Raw genomic sequence first — 18,441 nt, 5'->3', positions numbered from 1 at the left:
TGAGGACATTTCTAGCGATATACCGGAGATGCTACGGACGACGATCTGACTAGTCTCCGAGAGTCATGAATTGTTATTGAATCGTCTATCAATGCGAGTGTCACGATTAGGAGAGTTCCATAGTTGTGGAGAGAAAGATGTCTGCTGGGGATCCCTCGAGAAGCTTAAAGTGAACCGTTATTTTAAAAAAGAAATAGACAGGAATTGTTGGTCCTGATAGTGGCATTCCAATGGTGGGTCGAGATAAGGCGGGCTGACAACTCGATAACTCCCAATTCTCAGTTACATGCTCGTTTGAAGAGCTTCGTCAATACTTATTGTGAGAATCTAATCAGAATCATTTCGTGCAGTAGTCAGCTGTCTAGCATCAAGGGCATTGATTGGACCCATGTCCATTGTTTTTTTTTTGTTGCGAACTCTAATAAGCCCAAGAAGATGTGCTGTTGTGTTTAGTACTATTGAACGATCCAATGTAAACGTGGTGTCTCATTGGCCGGCAACTTACATATGCCGCATATCTCTATCCATTCGGGTTATTTACAATGATAGTCTGCAATGCCAACCTCCACGGACTGTCACACCGATGAGAACCATCACAGATGCCCCGTAACAATTATCTCTACCTGTAGACTGCGGTGAAATAGCTTCCTATCCTCAGCTCATAATATAGCCAGTGTCTTTTGTAGTCTGTCTTCCTTTTTCCGGCACTCCCCACACATAGGTACCCGTCCATATTGATACTGTGCTTTTCTATGGAGAAAGGACGGCATGACACCCAGCTCATCATGGATCGGGGAATCGATAGTTGTCCAACCCTGCATTCCGCTAGTGAGAAGATCGACAGAAAATCTGCATTCCGCCAGCTCATCCTTGTCCACCCCTTGCGTCATTCATCGCTTACCCTTAACATCCTCAGCTCAGCCTCACCTGGTCCTCTGAGATATAGTCAAGCTTCATAGCTGCAGATCCCCCTCAAGGACTGCATACTGTTATTCTCCCAACATCAGATTTCCAACGCAACAGGCAGTCTAGTTGCTCCACCCCGCAGCAAGATGGACTCGCCAGAAAGCGCACCCCCAGGGCATGGGGATCATCTCCCGGGGACCGAGATAATGCACGATAGGGATCCCCACCTGGTTCATGGATCTAAAACTGGAATAGTGTGAGCGGTGTTTCTCGAGCCTAGATGTACAGCAGCAGCTCACCTCCATAAGTCTCGTCCCTCAGCCATCAGAAGATCCCCACGATCCGCTCAACTGGGCGCCGAAATGGAAGTGTACGTTTCACAAACAATCCACGCAATAAGCCACGCTCATCATTCCCCCATGACAGACTTAGCTATAATGTCCCAGCTCGTGACCACATTCGTATCAACAGCGTCAGCATTATCCATGAGCCCAATGTTTCCTGCCTTCTCCGATACCTTCGATCTGAATAACACCCAACTTCTGCTCATCACCGGCGTGTGTATCCTGTCGTTTGCCTATGTCAATTTAATCGTCGTTCCTTGTGCCAATATCTTCGGACGTCGCTTTGTTTTCATCGCTTTCTTGTCGCTTAGCGTCGCCTCTTATGTGTGGGAGGCTCTCGCCTCCTCCTATACGAGTTTCATTGTGGCTCGAGTCGTGAACGGAGCAGGGGCTGCGGTCTGCGAGACCGTACCCATGCAGACAGTTGCAGATCTTTTCTTCCTGTATGAGCGAGGACGATGGACCGTAGCCTTTTTGTAAGTCGGAAGACTGACAAAACACAAGGGCTATTTAACTGACAGAACAATTATAGTACCGCGGCCTCGTTTGGCTCTTTCCTCGGGCCGGTCATCTCAGGGAATATCACGCAAAGGTACTGTCCCCCGGCCATTTATCACGCTCAGTTGGCATTAGAGTAAGTCTGAATGGCTGACTCATGGAATATCAGATTCGGATGGCGTAGCTTTTTCTGGCTATCAATGGCTATGACCTGCTTCAACATCGTCACTATCCTTCTCTTCTGCCCGGAGACGAAATACCACCGTGATCCCGCGTCCAAAACCCCCCGACATACAGCGCACACATCTCTGAAACCAGAGACCGAAGGATCCCCAACAGACACCAGCCCGACCGTAGACTCAAAAGAAATCTACTCAACCCAACCACTACCCCCCAAACCCGGGACCGGATCCCCTTGCAGCGCCCAATACAAGCTATGGCAACCCCCCGACCCGCAATGGAAAGCCTTCATCCTGCGAGACACCCTCACCCCATTCCGCATATGTCTCTACCCAATCATATTCTGGGCCGCGATGGCCATCTCCGGCGTCGCGAACTTTGTTCTCTTCTGGAACCTCACTGAATCTTCTGTCCTCGGTGCCCCGCCCTATAATTTCAACGCTTCGCAGGTGGGTTACTCAAACTTCGCCTTTCTGATCGGTTGCATAATCGGGCTTGTCACGGCGGGGCCATTGTCTGACTGGGTTGCGGTGAAAGCAACGGAGCGGAACAAGGGTGTCTATGAGGCGGAGATGAGATTATTGGGTCTTATTCCATTTGCTGCGTTACTACTTCTGTCGGTGTTGGTAGGGGCATTTGCTATCCTGGATTTATGGCCTTGGCCTGTTCTGCTGGTGTTCGGGTTCGGACTCAGTGGACTGGTTGTCTCGCCGATTTGTAGCATTGCTGTTGCTTATGCGGTGGATTCGTATAAACCTGTTTCTGGGGAGATCATGGCAGTCATCACAATTATTAGGAACACTTTTGGGTTTAGTATGAGTTATTGGGTGCCGCCGTTGGCGGAGAGGAAGTTGGGGTATTTTTTGCCTGCTATGGTGCAGTTGGCGCTGACGTTTGGGCCGTTGGTGTTGGGCGTGCCGATGTATCTTTTTGGGAAGAGGTTGCGGGTGTGGACGAAGAATTCGAGTGTGCATTTGTATGGGGGATGATAGGGTTGTTCCACTTTCTGATATACAATATATAGTAATAGTTGTTTTCAGCCTAGTACTTATTTGCACTGCTTTGGTGTAGGTCATTGACTGACGTATTCCGGAAATGGTATAATATTTCTAAACTATCAGGTACACCAAGCTGAGTAACTGTATCTTCTCATAATTGCTGCTGCTCCAACTTCAGTAGCTACTGGGTATCCCGAAAATCTCCCTGTCCAGAGGGCACTGCGCATGGCGGACCCGGATGTGCACTATGGGCTATTAAAGTGGGTCCACCGTCTTCGCTATATACATCAACTCGTTCTATATACTATGCATAGATCATGTCAGATCCTTCTATATGCTACATGCTCCCAAATTGCTTCATTCCGGACCATTGCGAACAAGGTGTCCGTCGCTGTCGTCGTTCAGGTCCCGATCGGCCATAGTAGTGGATAACGCTCGATCGGTTATTGTCGTAGAGAGTGTCTGATCATCCGTACGGGATTCCTCTACATCCACAGTCTGCATGATTATGATGCTGTCGACCGCTCGTGGGAATTTCTTCGGGGGTGGTTGTGTAGGGTGTGGGGGCGTCTCTGGCTGCCTGGCCCGTCGGAGGCTGTACAATGTGGGCACGTTGGCAACTAGGGCCGAAAGAAGTTCCTCTATGGGGCTCAATATTGTCTGCAAGGAAGCGTCGAGTGAACCTTGGTGGAATGGGAAACGAAGAGCAGAAATCACCACCAGGACTATGCCGATGGAGAAGAGGCCAATGAGCTGGGCCCGTCTTCGCATCGGTTAGTATGGATGAGAATCGTTGGTGTCAACATTCGAACTCACTTGTACCAGGGACGCCTAATCTTAAGAAGCCAGTGAATCGGAAGAATAATCAGCATTAAGTCGGTGACACAGTTGAAAACGGCATGGGCCGATATGTGGTATGTCGATCTGATACAAGGACCTGGAATCGAAGAGTGTACAGGTTAGATATTCTGACTAAAACCAAAATAATTTAATCCTCGCGAAGTACGCACCTGGATCGGGATAGACCTGGAAGTACAGACTCAGTGGTCTGCATACGGTGAGGAAGAGAAGGAGCAACGTTATATAGGTGACGCATAGTATGGCCCACATAACGCGAATCCATATGTATGGCCACGGAAGCACCCCTAGAAGTCGGTTGATGAAGCAGAGAACGACGGCCTTCTGGCACCAAATACTCGACGGTCTCAGTACTATACATCATGTGTGCCACGCATATCCGCGTGTTCGGATGCTTACTTACTAGGTGAAGTAGATGATCGCACCAGCATAAGTGACTTTGCTGCTCATCTGGGAACGCTTAATATCGGCGCGACTCGGTACTTCGCCCGCCATATATGTGACGGCAACGTTACCAAGCGTCCCGAAAACAAGAGTGATATTCATGATATAGACCAAAAGAAGGCAGCAGAAAAGGGTTATGTAGTCGCTGATGACGAAGGACTGTCGTCGATAGCGGCGCATATAGAGCCGGAGGCCCATGATGCTGATTGCCAGCGTCGCAAGCAGGTACCCCACGATGATGGCGGCATCGCCCCCAGAATTGCCCATTGTGAAGCTTTACGGGACAAGCCTGGACTCATCAACGGGGAAACGGGTACTGGACAGGGGGTTTATATTCAGGTGATGGTCCGGGAGACCTCGAGCATCCCAGTCTGGCGGAGACAAAGAAAGTTTAATTTGGAGCTGCCTCGGAGTCCCAGCCGGATCATAGTTGACAGCTCCGATTCCAAATATATTGCAGATGGTAGCTCGATATTGCTGGAAGTTCTTGAGAGAAAGTGTCGGTAGAATCTAAGGTGTTGGGTTTGACCTAGATCTAACAGTGGGTCTTTGAAGACTATCGGGGACCAGCGCATCCTCGTCGATGAAGATCCGCTTCTCGGGGACTCTTGGTAGGCTCGGTTGTGTCACCCTTGAGTGTGCCATGGGACGATTAGATTCCAGCCTGGCCATAATTTCTGGGAAGCTCAATCTCAGAAAGGGAAAGGAGTGACCCAGCATTTCCCTTCAACACCCCCCCTCCCCCCCCCAGGCACGGGAGGGATCAACCTTATCCGAGGCCCATGCTCCGACCCAAACATCAACGAGGGCGTCCAAGCGCTCAATAAACTCTTCGTATCACATCAGCCAAGACAATTCAGACAAAGAAACTGAGTAGCTCGGCCAGTTTGAGGGCAGCCACGGGCTATAATACCTTTTCTCCAGCCAATGCATAATGCTACCCGACCATAAGTTCGTTCCAGATAATAGGTCCCTCAGCACCGCATGCATCCACCTACGCCTGAAACAGAGGGCTAAGAAGTCCAGACCCGGCTGTGTAGCCTCGTAAACGGCCAACCCCGAGCTCCAGTCTCCTCCGCGGGCTTCCGACTTCGTTCAACAGCGGTGTTTGGGTCGATGAGCTAAGACGCTGTAGGCTTTGGAAACGTTTGACGCTCGGGTCAATGTGATACCCCCTCTTTTCCCGCAGACCAGGTGACTAGGAATCAAATGCAGGGAAGCTGGATGGTCATGGATTCACGTAAATATCTTCGGCGATGGCAAAGCTGTGAAGTGCCGAGTCAGGGGGGAGACAGCGGCAGCCACCACTTTGGGTAAACTGATGCGAGTCTAAGGCGTTAGTCTAGTTAGACTTGAGGATATTTCTATCACTTTCTCCTCGGAAAGACCGCTCTTCGAGTCAGTCACATCACCAGCGGACGAACGAAAGTACCACCCAAATCCTCCACCTTCAGGGGTAGCCACTTTCTCCCTCTTACAGGCCTAGGCTTTGCATGGCAGCATGTTAGCTCTTTCTCATCATCAATTTGAATCTCACCACGGTGTGGAACGAGCTATACTGTTGTTCCAAACAGTGCAAAAACGCCGCCGGTTAATTTGTCTTTATGGCTTGTTGGGGTTCCATGTAGCTGGGTAGATGGATACTGGGAGAGCCAGCCCCTTATAATTCACTGCCGAGTCCCAAGAGTCAGCAAGCCGGTCGGTCACAAGACTTGAACTTCCTTTATGCGTTGGAGCATGTCCTGCCACTGCAGTGGCCAAGGAAAGCCTTCTGAGTAATCCACCACTGTCACTTCCCTCCGAAAGCACTAACTACAACTGGATGTATATATTCAAGGTGTCGCCAACGTTTGTCGCTATTGCTCCACAACAACTGAGACACGTCAGACCACTAAAGCTTAGCATACGATACTAATTACCGCAGTGGTACAATGCAGATTGTTCTACTCTGGAATGTATGCGCCCGTGCAACGCTCGAACATGAGAGCTCATGCAGCCGACTCTTAGATGCCCTGTCCGACCGCGGGTGTGAACATGGCAGGTAAAAAATATAACAATAGCCTCCCCCCCCCTTCCCCTCCACGCTGGAGCATTCTCATAGCGGCTAAGATCCCACGACACCAGCAGGTGGTCGTTCATTGGCCTCGGATCCGAGCCCTCGGGTGGAGATGTGTATCCGGACCGCGTGTGGATGCAAAAACACACAATCGACCTTGTCTGACTGCATGGGTTGAGCGTGGGGCGGCACTCTCGCCAACTAGGAAAATTCAGCCAGTGAGGCCTACGAGGGCGGAACCATGGAGTGACCCAAACCTTGGAAAGTGGAATCCGCGCGAGGACCTTGGGAGACAGCTTAACCCGGGCTGCATCTCACGCATTTTGTTCGCCAGCTTGATTGGCCTGCAGATAAGCGACATCCCCATCAGCCCTATAGGGCGCTTGTCATTCCGGCTCACGAGGTGATGCTGCTCAGCCCTACCAATTTGTTTGCGAATGATATCGCCAGGAATGTCATCAAATGGCTCTTTAGAGATGCAGAGCTTCTACGCGATGGTCCATTGAAAGGACATGAACTGCTGAGATGATTGAGGATGTCTGCATCCTGTTAAGAGTCGAGCGAGGCAAATCTGGCTAGTCATCCAGTCAGACCCTAGTTAATGGCTATCCCTGTCAGCCTACGCTTGTCGAGATTATTGCGGCCCACAATGGAGGGCACCTGGTTCGCCATCGTCAAGCCAGGTACTCCCCTAGACACCACCATCTCCTTCAGCTACACCCCAAGGTCCTCACTCAGTATGCTATAAGATGATCCATCTACAGCTGGGTTTTCATAATGCTCTCTCCAGTCATTCCTCACTTCATTGCTCTCCTCCAACCCCTCTCCCCATCTGGTCGCCATGGCTATTTTCAATGCATCCGAGGTGAACCTCCACACGGCCAGCAAAGAGGATGTGCTGTGCTACTATGCCATCTCTGAAAATGACTACAACGGTCATATGGGGGCCCGCATCTCATCCATCTTTGTTATCCTCTTCGTCTCCACAGCCTTCACCTTCTTCCCCGTCGTGGCTAAGAGCATGCCCCGCTGGAAGATCCCTCACAACGTCTACATCTTCGCCCGTTACTTCGGTACGGGTGTCATCCTAGCCACAGCCTTTGTTCATCTGCTTGACCCTGCCTACAAGCGCATCGGACCCAAGACCTGCGTTGGCGTCTCCGGAAACTGGTCCCTATACTCCTGGTGTGCCGCTATTGTGCTCGGCTCCATCACTCTTATCTTCCTTCTAGATCTCGCCGCCGAGGTCTACGTCGAGAACAAGTATGGCATGCACCGAGAGGAGAACGCCACGGACGCTTTTATTTCCGGTGATCCGACCAGCGCGCATATCCACCCCAACCCCGAAGATGGTCGCATGTCCGCAGAAAAGACCTCGCCTACGGCAACCTCCGCAGAAACCTCGTCCGAGCAAGGCGAACGCTCCTTCAGACAACAGATTGCCGGTTTCTTGATCCTCGAATTTGGTATCATCTTCCACTCGGTCATCATCGGCCTCAACCTTGGCGTGACCGGTTCTGAATTCTCGACCCTCTACCCGGTGCTGGTCTTCCACCAGTCATTCGAGGGCCTGGGTATCGGTGCCCGACTTTCCGCCATTCCCTTTGGACATCGCAAGTGGCTCCCTCACCTGTTGTGTCTGGCGTATGGCCTGACCACTCCGATCTCGATTGCGATCGGCCTGGGCTTGCGCACTGCTTACAACCCGGGCTCGAAGACATCCTTGATCGTGCAGGGAGTGTTCAATGCTATCTCAGCAGGTGTGCTGATCTACAGTGCTCTGGTGGAACTGCTGGCACGCGACTTTATTTTCGACCCGTGTCGTACTCGTCGTCGCTCCAAGCTGTTGTACATGGTGTTCTGTACGTTGTTGGGGGCGGGCATCATGGCCCTGATCGGAAAGTGGGCGTAATTGCCTCGAAGTATGTATGTCAGTATATTGCTACATCTGAAAAGATACCCTCGACTCTATATCTAGTCACTGCATAATGGATACTTTCGTGCTTTTCTCTTCATTTATCCGTTTGTTGCTGTAGTATGCCTCTTCTTTTTCTGCACACAGGATAAGACATCTGCCGGTCGCTTCAGCCAATGCTGTCGAAATTTGACTCTTCAGATTGCCTCCATCAAGTATGCCTCAGTAAGTCTTAACCAGCCGACTGTGTAACCTTGTAAAAGTCCTTACTGAGCTATCTCCCATCTCCGGTTATACTCAGCCACATATTCACGTACGCCACACTAGCACCGCCATCATATTGCCCCATTCGGAACTCGGCCATATTCCGAGGAGATTACCCAATGCCTGAGGCAGTAAGAAATCAAGATGGCTCCATCGCCAATATGTCCTATGCTTCACTACTACTGCACCGGGTATGGCTTTCTACGAGGAAGGGAAATGAGAACACAACGATCATATTGCGGTATGATATCCAGGATGACTGACTTTTACTTTTTTCTCACCCATACTATGCAAGTGGCTGGTCCGATCGCAATCCTAACGTTTCTTCCATTGACCTACCCCGGATGGTCAACAACCCCATATCGCGTGGCGCAGAGGATCGCTGACTTGCCCATCCAAGAAGCCTCTGAGCTAATGGAGTTAGACTCTCCACGATGGGACGCGGGAGGGTCATGTTACTCTCTAGCGGAGTGAACTGGCTGATGCCCGTAGTGATGGAAAGTACACGGCGAGACTCAGTTTCTGTCATATTGGCGCCTCCGCAATGCACCATGCCATCGATTATCACCAGAGCATCTCCGGGGTTCATCACTGCACGAACAGCCTGATTCATCGTGGCACCATTAATGGAGTGCCACTTATGGCTGCCCAGAATGACGTGGGTAGCACCATTTTCGGTCGTGAAAGGTGTTAGGGCGACGATAAAAATGATTGAAGTGGGTGGTGCGTCGTGCTTCAGATAGTCAACGATAGGATGGCTGAAGCTCATGTCTCTATGGAATGATAGAGCTGGTTGAGTTGGTGCATATTCCATTATCGCACCCAGTAGAAGCCAGTAATCACCATATACTCTGAACGCATCCTCGGATACTCTATTCAGAGCCTCGTTGTTCAAGACATCGTTCCGAAAGGTGGGCGAGAATTCACTCAAAGTATTGACAAACTTGGACGTTGGGGATATCCCATGGTTAGGGTGATCTTTTTCCGAGGCACTCGAAATTGGTTTAATTGCGACATAGGGGTCGGCGTCAAGATTCAAGCGCCGCACGACGTCCAGAGGAAGAAACTCCTCGATGATTGCAGTCCCATATTCCTTGGTGGTCGGCCAAATTCTGTCGAGATCACGCTTGCCGGAGACTCTAGGAATTTCATTCTTAGCCTGGTGTTGGATAGTCATTGTGAAAATGAATATGATGCGACAGTCTGCTGTGGATACTTTGAGAATGAAGGGGGGGAAGGATAGACCCCGCTTGAAATTGTTATGACCATGGGATACTCTTTTCCTGAGGGGTCTACCCATTAAAAGCATAGATTTGCGCCTTTCACTGACTTGATGAGAACTTGCGTAACGTACTCCTTGCAGTTCTTTCCCCCCACCCTTTTCATTTCTTCACACCTCTTCCAGGATCCTTATTATGAAGATATGTATATGCAGTGTAACCCTACATCGTCGTCTCGCTTTTCCTCAAATGCGACATCCCTCCAACTGCTGTGATTGACAACTTGCTGCGAAGAACACTGAGCTATCACCGACCATGGCCATACGAACGCCTAATATTAAACTTTTCTGATTGCATCGGAGAGATATCACAGATGGCAGGTCAGAAATCCGAACTGGACCGATGGCCATGAAAAAATCCCAATTAAGAATAGTATACGATGATCGTTAGCCCTCGAGTCAATTACTCGATTAACCCCCACCACACTCCCTTCCCAATGGCTCAGATGGAGCGGAAAACCATTATCTACGCTGAAGTCTGACTTTCATTCTTTGGTCATACGTATGTACGCCTTTCTGCCCTTCCCATCCAGTATGCCCTGTTCTCTGGAAGATAGGTCTCCCAATGAGTTTCGCAAAGATCGGATGCTTATCCGAGCAACAAGTCCCTCTCAGGAGACCCTCGCGCTATCTGGTACATCGACACCGGCTGGGCGTCTTTCACGCAGGAGCACTTCTAGCGCTCCCTTCTCCCAAATTGTAAACGACCGCTGCACATTCCATTTGGTCTGCCCCGGCACCAGTTCTAGATCGAAATGCCACAACACCCGTGCCATGATGCCCCAGATCTCCTGGTACGCCAATTGACGGCCGATGCAGTCGCGGGTCCCCACAGAAAATGGTCGCAGCACCTCCCGCTGGTCGTGGTAGAACGGGGATGAGGGATCTTTTGCCTCGGGTAGCCATCGCTCTGGGTGAAACTCACCCGCGTCATGAAAGTTCTGATCCGACTGGTATGCTGCTAGTTGATGGACCGCTACCTTGGTCTGGTCCGTCGTCAGTCTTGCTTAAATCTTGGCGCAGGGAATGGAGGCAAGCATACGTACCTGTGGAGGGATCTGATGCCCTGCGAATTCGGTCGTCGCCAGCGTTACCCGCTGCCGTCCTGTAGGCACTGGAGGATACATGCGAAAGGTCTCGGTAATGCATGCTTGCAAATATGGAAGTCGTGTCGTCAAGTTGACAAATGTGATCTCCTCCTCCGTCAGCAGGTGGGATCGCACTTCCTCCGTCGCCCGCGCCAGGGCCTTCGGGGTCCGTAGTAGCCAGTATGTTAGCCCCGTCAGTAATGTTGCCGTCGGCTCACTCCCGCCAGCGATGAGGATATTAGCATTGGCTTCAAGCTCGGTCACACTGAGCTCCCCTTTCTCCCCTCGAGGCCGCAGCATGGACTCCATGAAATCTTGGCGATGGGTCTCACGGCGCATTCGTTTCTGTACCACAGCCCGCGTGTGAGCATCCTGCCGTTTCTGAGCTTCCCTCAAACTCGACGGCAGGATGGCCATGATGCACCGTACGAGCCACGGATACAGGTCTCTGGCCCTTAACAGCGGAACCATACGCACGTAGTCCAGGATTGGGGCTATCCAGTAGTGATACTCTCCCTCTTCGAGCCCACCGAAAGACTCTCCAAATGTCAAGTCCCCAATCAGGTCAAAAGCCGCCAGATTATACCACTTTGTTATATTAGCGGCTTGCCCCGATTGAGCTACCTTGCGTAGCTGCTTCATCAACTGGTCAATATAGTGCATCAGAATCGGCTCCTGTGCCTGGATCCCCTTTGGCGAGAACGCCGGCGCCATGGCCTTGCGGATTCGGGCGTGATCCTCTAGGTCGGCGTTTAGGATCCCGGACTTGCTGTACACCGCATATATTGGTTTGGGGAGCTCAATACCGGGGCCGTAGATGGTCGACCAGGCGGACGCGGTGGTGAATGATACCTCATCTGGTCCGTAGCGGACTACCTCCCCGTACTGTTGGTGCAAGCGTCGCAATTCATGATCTAATTGTCCACGAACTGCTGCGATATGTTGAAAGAATGGAAAGGTAATCCAGAGCTTGGGACCAGGTAGGCGTCCCAATGGATGGAAGAAGATGGTGCGGATCACGGAGATCACAAGGTAGAGCACGTAGAGAAGTACGATCGTCTGGATAACAAAGAACATACTGAACTACTTCTGAGAAGAGTATGCAATGGCTTTTTCGGGTGGGGGGTGCTATGGGGTAGCTAACTACACTTATGTTCGAAATGTCTAACATGGAAATGTTGACCACTTTGCATCCTGTAGAATGCTATGCAAGTCCTTCTTGTGGGGAGTAGTCAATTACTTACAGAGACGAACCGGTCTACTGCATCGTCATTGAGCAGCATTACCATATGCAGGCTGACCAACGCAGTAACAATTATATGCTCCGATGAAGTTACCCATACTCTACGATACACCATAAAATTTGACAGAACCTTCGGGCTCGTCATTTCCGAAATCCGACAGTTGCATATACCACGGCCCATACGTAAACACGCAGCCCACTGCCGAGTGGAAGGGCCCATGTTTGATTCAGATGACGATGGCCCCTGCTTTCCTACATCTTCAGTCGCTCGTCTACCTCAGCCAGTTCCAAGCAACTGGAATAACCCTATGCAGCGCTGAGTGTATTCACCTGTATGGGTAAGGTGCATATTTCCACCACACCTTAATCGACCAAATCTTGCTTCTTTAGACTTCAGATGCCGTAAAGATGCGATGCGCCGAACGAGTACGTCCAAGAGAAAACGTCATCCTCATCCCTATACTCGGTCCATTCAATGGTGACCGTTGGTTTCTCTGGAAAGAGCAAGGTCACACGTCGTAGTATTATTGGACAGGTCGGGTCTTCAGCATACAGCAGCCTTGATGGTGCCACCGTTGGAATCAATGACGGTCGTCATACAGACTCCAGGCCCCCACCTTCTCTCCTATCTTTCCTTCGCCCCAATCGCAGTAGTGCACATTATCAGTAATGTTCTGCAGTCATTTATCCACCCTACGTGTCTCTCGTGCCCTAGAAGAATGCAGCATACTTCCAAAAGGGTCGTCTGCACTTGCATCTCTGCGTATCTTTCTTGCTATCGCCTATGCCATGTTCAGTCGATGATTTACTGACAGGTAAGGTGGGACAGGTATGTTGGCTCTTTCTGCAAGGGGACCTGTGTAGTATCACCTGATCCCTCAAGAAACAAAGTTGCAATTTCAAATTATGATGATTACATTTTTCATGAAACCTAGATATGCATTTCTCCAGTAATTTGTTTCTCTACTGTGGTAAGTCTAACTGCGAATGGCGCCATATTGCTTGTAACTTATTCAAATCCAAGACAATACTATCTCTGTAACAAGACTGTAGATGCCTATGTAAAGGTTCTATCTCATAGTCGAGCGACGGATCGTTCTCCCTTGTGCATTACTTACACCGACTAGTTAATCACACTCCACTTTCAGTTACCCTAAACTTCATATTCGACTCGAGAAAAGCACCATAGCTCTGCACCTCATGGTTCACTCGCCAGGGGTTCACTGTCTGAAAATCGAAATTGCGGAATAACTACAAGACTAGTAAGCAAACGGTGCCTAACTGGTCTCGAGTAGAAGGATACGCACCTCGAATGTTACCTTCGCAAACTCCATAAAGGCAATATGCTTGCCCAGGCATTGATTCTGTCCATGGCCAAATGCCAGTTCGAGGTTTCTTCTCCTCTCATTGCAAGTATCTTCATCTAAGTCCATAAAACGTTCAGGTCTGAAGACCTCCGGGTCATTTCCAAACAGTGATTTAGAATGTAGGAGAGATGATGCGTTCATGCAAATATTAGTACCTTCCGGAATAAACCGTCCATGATATTCAACACCACCCGAGGGCACAACCTTGGGAAAGAGTCCCAGGAGGGGCGGCCGCATGCGAATGCTTTCGCAAATGACGGCCTAATCACCAATTTCAGATCAGCTTGGTCGGGGCCTTGTAAATTGGGGATGATAGAAGAATCTTACCTGAAGATACGGGAGTTCTTTGACGTCTTTGTTGCTAATAGGGCTGCTAATAGACCTCCTCTTAAGTGTTTCGAGAACCTCGTTCTTAAGCTTTGAGTAGACAACAGGAGAGCTTATGGTGTGGATCAAGATGGATCTTATAGTGGACGCGGTGCTTTCAGTCCCGGCGATGATTGTGAAGAGTCCCTCGGCTTCACACTCCTCCTGAGTCAGTCCATGGCGGATGAAAGATTCCTACATCGCTGTTATACCGCGAGTCTATCGTGAAATTTTGCTTTACATGGCAACATACCATCATATCCCCTTTGCTATTGTCCAGAGTAGAGAACTTCTCCCGCACATGTTCACGAGCAACTCTGTCAGGTTGTCAGTACATTGTTTAAGTCGACACACAAGTGAGCTGTACATACCCCATCAACGCACCGAAGCCATGAGAGTTCGTGGGGCGTGGACCTAACAGTTTCAGGAACGGCTTTGAGAAAATAATCCTCCGAATCCACGGAACATCTGCCACTGTAGACATTTGCGGCCACAGAGAATGCACTTCTTTGAAGAAGCCATAACGATCTTTCTCCGCCTGGAGAAAGCCGAATTCTTGCCCAAAGGCCAGCTTTGTAATAACATCCATGGTAAAGTAGGAGCTTATATCGACTATGTTTAGAAGCGGCGCATCATCCCCAGGGACAGCGTACTTTTGCCGTAGCAAATCAGTTAATCGGGTTACCTGACGATCGACCCCATGTTCCAAGGCAACCCCCGTCTCGCGACCGGAGTAGCCTGCATGGACACGTGCTCGTGCCTTCTTGTGTCCGTCATTACTTAGAATAGTGAACAGGATGTCGTAGTATGGGTTAAACCGCCCAGTTAGATACCATTCGCCGCGAGTAAATGTGCTTCGAGTTGATGACATGGAGCGGATGATGTCCGGGTCATCGGTCATGATCTCGTTCGGACCAATCCGAACCAGCGGGCCATATTTCCGATGTAGCTCGCGGTGTACCCAATACTGTTTTCCGCTATATGTCAACCTCCCGAGCCAGAGGTAGGAGAAATGGGCTAGCCAGCTGGGCGTTGGAAACTTGCGGAGTCGATACCACGCTAGAATGGAAGTAAGGGCATACCATCCAAGAAGGGCGAATGCTGTCAAGGCGGCAAGATTATAGAAAGCCATGGTGAGGGTGTAGTTTGTCTCAGAATAGTTGAAGTGATGGGAGATGGTACGAAAGCAGGTATTTCAGTCAACGCGGTGGAGAGCGAAAGAGGTGATTTCCCTATACCTAGCATAGGACATCATCTCTCAACTGATTTTGATATGAATATGCTTCTGCATACATATCTGAGCCGATATCTGTGCATCTAGCCTATAACCCGTCGTGCACATCTGCACTCTGCTCATTGGGGTAACCTATTTACGTCATGCCATTCTACACAAAATGGTGTGGTGGAGCGGAGGGTATGGAGACGCGCGGGATACATGATTGACACATCGCGATCGACACACCACAATAGACTAATAGACTGGATATTCAGACGGTTAGCTTTCAATCTGGCAGGGTGGCTTATCAGCAGCATTCCAAGAAAATCCTTCGGCATGATGATGAAGACCCGGTCAGAGTTACGCTATTATCGTGGGTTTCATGGTGCATAACCTGCATGGATTCTTGCGGCCGTCTGATGTTGCAGAACCCTCAGCAGCAAGGTGATCTTCAACATCGTTAGTATGATGGCATAGTCAGCACTACAATCAAGAAGTCATTTACTAGGCACATTCTGCAAGCGTATAATTGCAATCAATTACTGAATGAACATGAAACTTCAAGCTAAATCAAAGATCAATGGTATACCAGGCATTCAGAACAACTTCACGCGAACCTAAAGGCCTAGAGTAGCTAGTTCTCCTGTCATTCTAAAAGCTACCTCAATCATGTATATCTTCGGAGAGGACCCCGATCTGTAACAGAACGCAAGGGATATCTCTCAAGTTGCTCGTATAATATTTGCCAGGCACATATAGGACAGCATTTCCGTGCCAGCAAGAGTCGGAACAAATGCGGTTAATGTATGTAACTAGAAAGGGTAACCCACGTCATGAGGCTGGTTTGCAAGAGAAAACATAGACCCATACGCGTCGAGACAATGCACCAGTATCTCTATAAATCTGGCGTGTGACTGTAACCTTCAGGTAAATAGAGGGTACTAATAGAGGGTACTAGTTAAAGGCTGAGCAAGTCAGAATATCTATCTGAACATCAAAAGGTCCAAAGCTAGCATTGTGCAAGGCAAGCCAAGATGACGATTGAAAACGAATGGTACTACCCCGATGACATCGCCCATGACCTTGATGGGATTGACCTACCAAAAAATACCAAGGACGAGGTCCTGGCGTGCGCTTGGGAGTACTCACGGTCTGTAATCCCACAGTACACGAACTGGGAGCGCTATATTGCATTTATGCGCATCATTATCATGGGGGTCATCGCCGAGTTTCAGGGTAGCATGGTCGACATCACTGCTGGACCCAAAATCCTCAATTATGATCTCGATGAAATTTTGGATGAACTCTTCCACGGCACCCCAGGGCATCTTGATATGGCCCGCGAATATAAAGCCTTTCTTTTCATTACATCTCAGAAAGTTAGTCACGCCAACAGCGAACTATTCCGCCGGTATGTCAACGCTCTTGTCAATTCACCACAGCAGTGGTTTCGGATGCGAGACTGCGATGCCCTGGCTCGATTCACCATAGCTTCTGCCCTGGCTTGCAACGATCTCCTTGACATCTGGTTCACTGATGCGCAATATGATATTTTCTGCGAGATCGGTGATACTATGTATGATGCCGTTGCTTTCTACAAACATCGCTCTGAGGGAGAAACCAACAGTACCTTTGCCTACATGCCAGAAGACCATAGGATTGAGGCCTTTCACCGAGCACGACAAGTTCTCTGGGCGATAGATCTGGCAATGGCTGGTACACCTGGGCATCTTGCTGTCACCAACTTCTTGCGCAGTTTTGGTGGCCCCATCCATATAATGATGCGGCGGTACCGCTTCGTCGAGGAGGATCTTACAGTGGGCAAGAGTGAGACCAAAGAGGTCATCAACCAGACACGTCTCAATTAGAAGCTTTGGAATCGTATCGACAGGAGAAAGACCAGTATAGCCGAAGATTTTGAGCATTACAACAGGTCTATGGAGAGGAGCGATGAGTTTATGTTCCGTGGTTTGGCGGATTATCTTGATAGGGCCGACAACCAACATTGCCCTGAGTGTATATATCGTGAGGTCTACGGTGCTCAAAGAGATCATTGTTTCGGGGGTGTGCAGCTCTGTGATCAGTGTCGTCTCGAATGGGGGCATTTCCTCGAGACTCTGCCTGAACGTGCTAAGCGAGCTTTCCCAGATCTCAATCTGAGGATTTGAAGTCTTTCTAATGCTACGAACATTCATGACCCATAATGTAAACTCTAAGTGGAATACTAGCGGAGACACAGCCATTTAGTAGAGTATACAACAACAATTACTGGGAAGAGAGATGATTGTCTTCTGCAGCTGATTGATGGGGTAATCCCTCCCAAAGCTGTGATAGTAGATTGTCATTATGATGCATGCAAGGAGCCCAGCCAAAAGCACGCAGAGACGCTTACACACAAAGAACGGGGTAAGTGAAGAATGAGCCATTCTAGTTTCCTCTTCTCGTACCTTCCATCGTATCCTTCCTCCAAACGCACTGTCGCTCCTTGGGACCTAGTGTGCCTAAACAATACCCTTGCGTCCTCCATTTAATCACCTGTTTTTCTCAGCACCACCCAAACTCGAACATAGTCTTCTGCACTTCCGTGGCTACCGGGAACTTCATGCATCCATGACTTGCGGTATGATGTACGGACTAGCACGTTGCCGATCATAGGGATGTTACTTGGAAATACAAGCAGCAAAGCCACCATGATGATAGCCTTTTCTGTCCTGCTGCATTATTGTCAAACCAAATCGATTGTCTCACTCACAAGACCCCTAAGTCCAAAACCTATCCACATTGGGAATGTAGCGGAACAACGATAGCACTACAAAAGTCTCCTCCCTCAATTCTTACCTGATTACTCTTGACCTCGGCTCGTACTCCAACCCTACCGAACGCTTCTATTTCCCGAAAATGCCCATTACATACGCAGTACCTTCTCCCCCACCATTTTCTACGTCTATAACGTCACTGATAGATACCATAGGTCCTATACCCCCGCGAAGCAGAAGTCAACCTGGACTATTTCATCAACGTCCACATACCCTTAGCTGAAAGGCTCTGTGGCAAGGATGTGCTCCTCTCATGGGAGGTTTTCACATTCCCTCCAGACGCACCGTACTGCATCCAAGCCAATGTGACCTGGGCCAGTGACGAGGCAAAAGCCGCCGCTATGTCGGGTGAGAATGGGAAAGTGTTGATAGATGATGTTGAGAAGTACGCCAAAGCGCGACCGTTCTCTATGGCGCGAGAAGAAGTAGCTCGGATTATGTCTGTATAAAGGGAAAAAGGTCCTGGGGACACCTCCAGGCATAGCTACCAGCTTAGAGAACATCAGAGAGTTCAGCATGGGTGTGCTGTAGTATAGACCCAAGCACAGTATTGCCAGATATGACCGCTTATTCGACCGCTAAATGCGGCAGAACCGCAGCGAC

General features: G+C 49.6%; 8 protein-coding genes across 8 annotated transcripts; 4 read left to right on the top strand and 4 right to left on the bottom strand.

Annotated features, from left to right (window-relative positions):
- Positions 1 to 1,391: 1,391 nt before the first annotated feature.
- BO79DRAFT_158220 (MFS transporter) lies at positions 1,392 to 2,917 on the top strand (the record flags this gene model as incomplete). The annotated part of the gene is made up of 3 exons (XM_025678893.1): positions 1,392 to 1,726; positions 1,783 to 1,842; positions 1,918 to 2,917. 3 exons carry the CDS (start codon positions 1,392 to 1,394, stop codon positions 2,915 to 2,917), a joined length of 1,395 nt encoding a protein of 464 aa, XP_025535299.1.
- Positions 2,918 to 3,283: 366 nt separating this feature from the next.
- On the bottom strand, positions 3,284 to 4,495 carry BO79DRAFT_221637 (uncharacterized protein; the record flags this gene model as incomplete). Its single annotated transcript, XM_025683528.1, has 4 exons — positions 3,284 to 3,689; positions 3,743 to 3,863; positions 3,937 to 4,121; positions 4,188 to 4,495. The coding sequence occupies 4 exons, from the start codon at positions 4,493 to 4,495 to the stop codon at positions 3,284 to 3,286; spliced, it is 1,020 nt and encodes a 339-aa protein (XP_025535298.1).
- A 2,480-nt stretch (positions 4,496 to 6,975) lies between these two features.
- Positions 6,976 to 8,258, top strand: BO79DRAFT_211356 (zinc-regulated transporter 1). The gene has a single exon (XM_025683009.1). The coding sequence runs from the start codon at positions 7,126 to 7,128 to the stop codon at positions 8,194 to 8,196; it is 1,071 nt and encodes a 356-aa protein (XP_025535297.1). The 5' UTR covers positions 6,976 to 7,125; the 3' UTR covers positions 8,197 to 8,258.
- A 491-nt stretch (positions 8,259 to 8,749) lies between these two features.
- Positions 8,750 to 9,640, bottom strand: BO79DRAFT_158284 (phytanoyl-CoA dioxygenase family protein; the record flags this gene model as incomplete). The annotated part of the gene is made up of 1 exon (XM_025678897.1): positions 8,750 to 9,640. One exon carries the CDS (start codon positions 9,638 to 9,640, stop codon positions 8,750 to 8,752), a length of 891 nt encoding a protein of 296 aa, XP_025535296.1.
- A 713-nt stretch (positions 9,641 to 10,353) lies between these two features.
- Positions 10,354 to 11,907, bottom strand: BO79DRAFT_158286 (cytochrome P450; the record flags this gene model as incomplete). Its single annotated transcript, XM_025678898.1, has 2 exons — positions 10,354 to 10,728; positions 10,789 to 11,907. 2 exons carry the CDS (start codon positions 11,905 to 11,907, stop codon positions 10,354 to 10,356), a joined length of 1,494 nt encoding a protein of 497 aa, XP_025535295.1.
- Positions 11,908 to 13,350: 1,443 nt separating this feature from the next.
- BO79DRAFT_158301 (cytochrome P450) lies at positions 13,351 to 14,938 on the bottom strand (the record flags this gene model as incomplete). The annotated part of the gene is made up of 4 exons (XM_025678899.1): positions 13,351 to 13,701; positions 13,768 to 14,001; positions 14,060 to 14,123; positions 14,178 to 14,938. 4 exons carry the CDS (start codon positions 14,936 to 14,938, stop codon positions 13,351 to 13,353), a joined length of 1,410 nt encoding a protein of 469 aa, XP_025535294.1.
- Positions 14,939 to 16,056: 1,118 nt separating this feature from the next.
- BO79DRAFT_232360 (ABA 3 protein) lies at positions 16,057 to 17,190 on the top strand (the record flags this gene model as incomplete). Its single annotated transcript, XM_025684226.1, has 2 exons — positions 16,057 to 16,839; positions 16,891 to 17,190. The coding sequence occupies 2 exons, from the start codon at positions 16,057 to 16,059 to the stop codon at positions 17,188 to 17,190; spliced, it is 1,083 nt and encodes a 360-aa protein (XP_025535293.1).
- A 730-nt stretch (positions 17,191 to 17,920) lies between these two features.
- Positions 17,921 to 18,287, top strand: BO79DRAFT_232359 (uncharacterized protein; the record flags this gene model as incomplete). Its single annotated transcript, XM_025684225.1, has 2 exons — positions 17,921 to 17,938; positions 17,994 to 18,287. 2 exons carry the CDS (start codon positions 17,921 to 17,923, stop codon positions 18,285 to 18,287), a joined length of 312 nt encoding a protein of 103 aa, XP_025535292.1.
- Between the last annotated feature and the right edge of the window lie 154 nt (positions 18,288 to 18,441).

The sequence above is a fragment of the Aspergillus costaricaensis genome (assembly GCF_003184835.1).
Source record: "Aspergillus costaricaensis CBS 115574 unplaced genomic scaffold BO79scaffold_40, whole genome shotgun sequence".
Classification (NCBI taxonomy): Eukaryota; Fungi; Ascomycota; class Eurotiomycetes; order Eurotiales; family Aspergillaceae; genus Aspergillus; species Aspergillus costaricensis.
The sequence above is the reverse complement of the archived record's forward strand: the minus strand, read 5'-3'. Positions and strand labels throughout refer to the sequence as shown.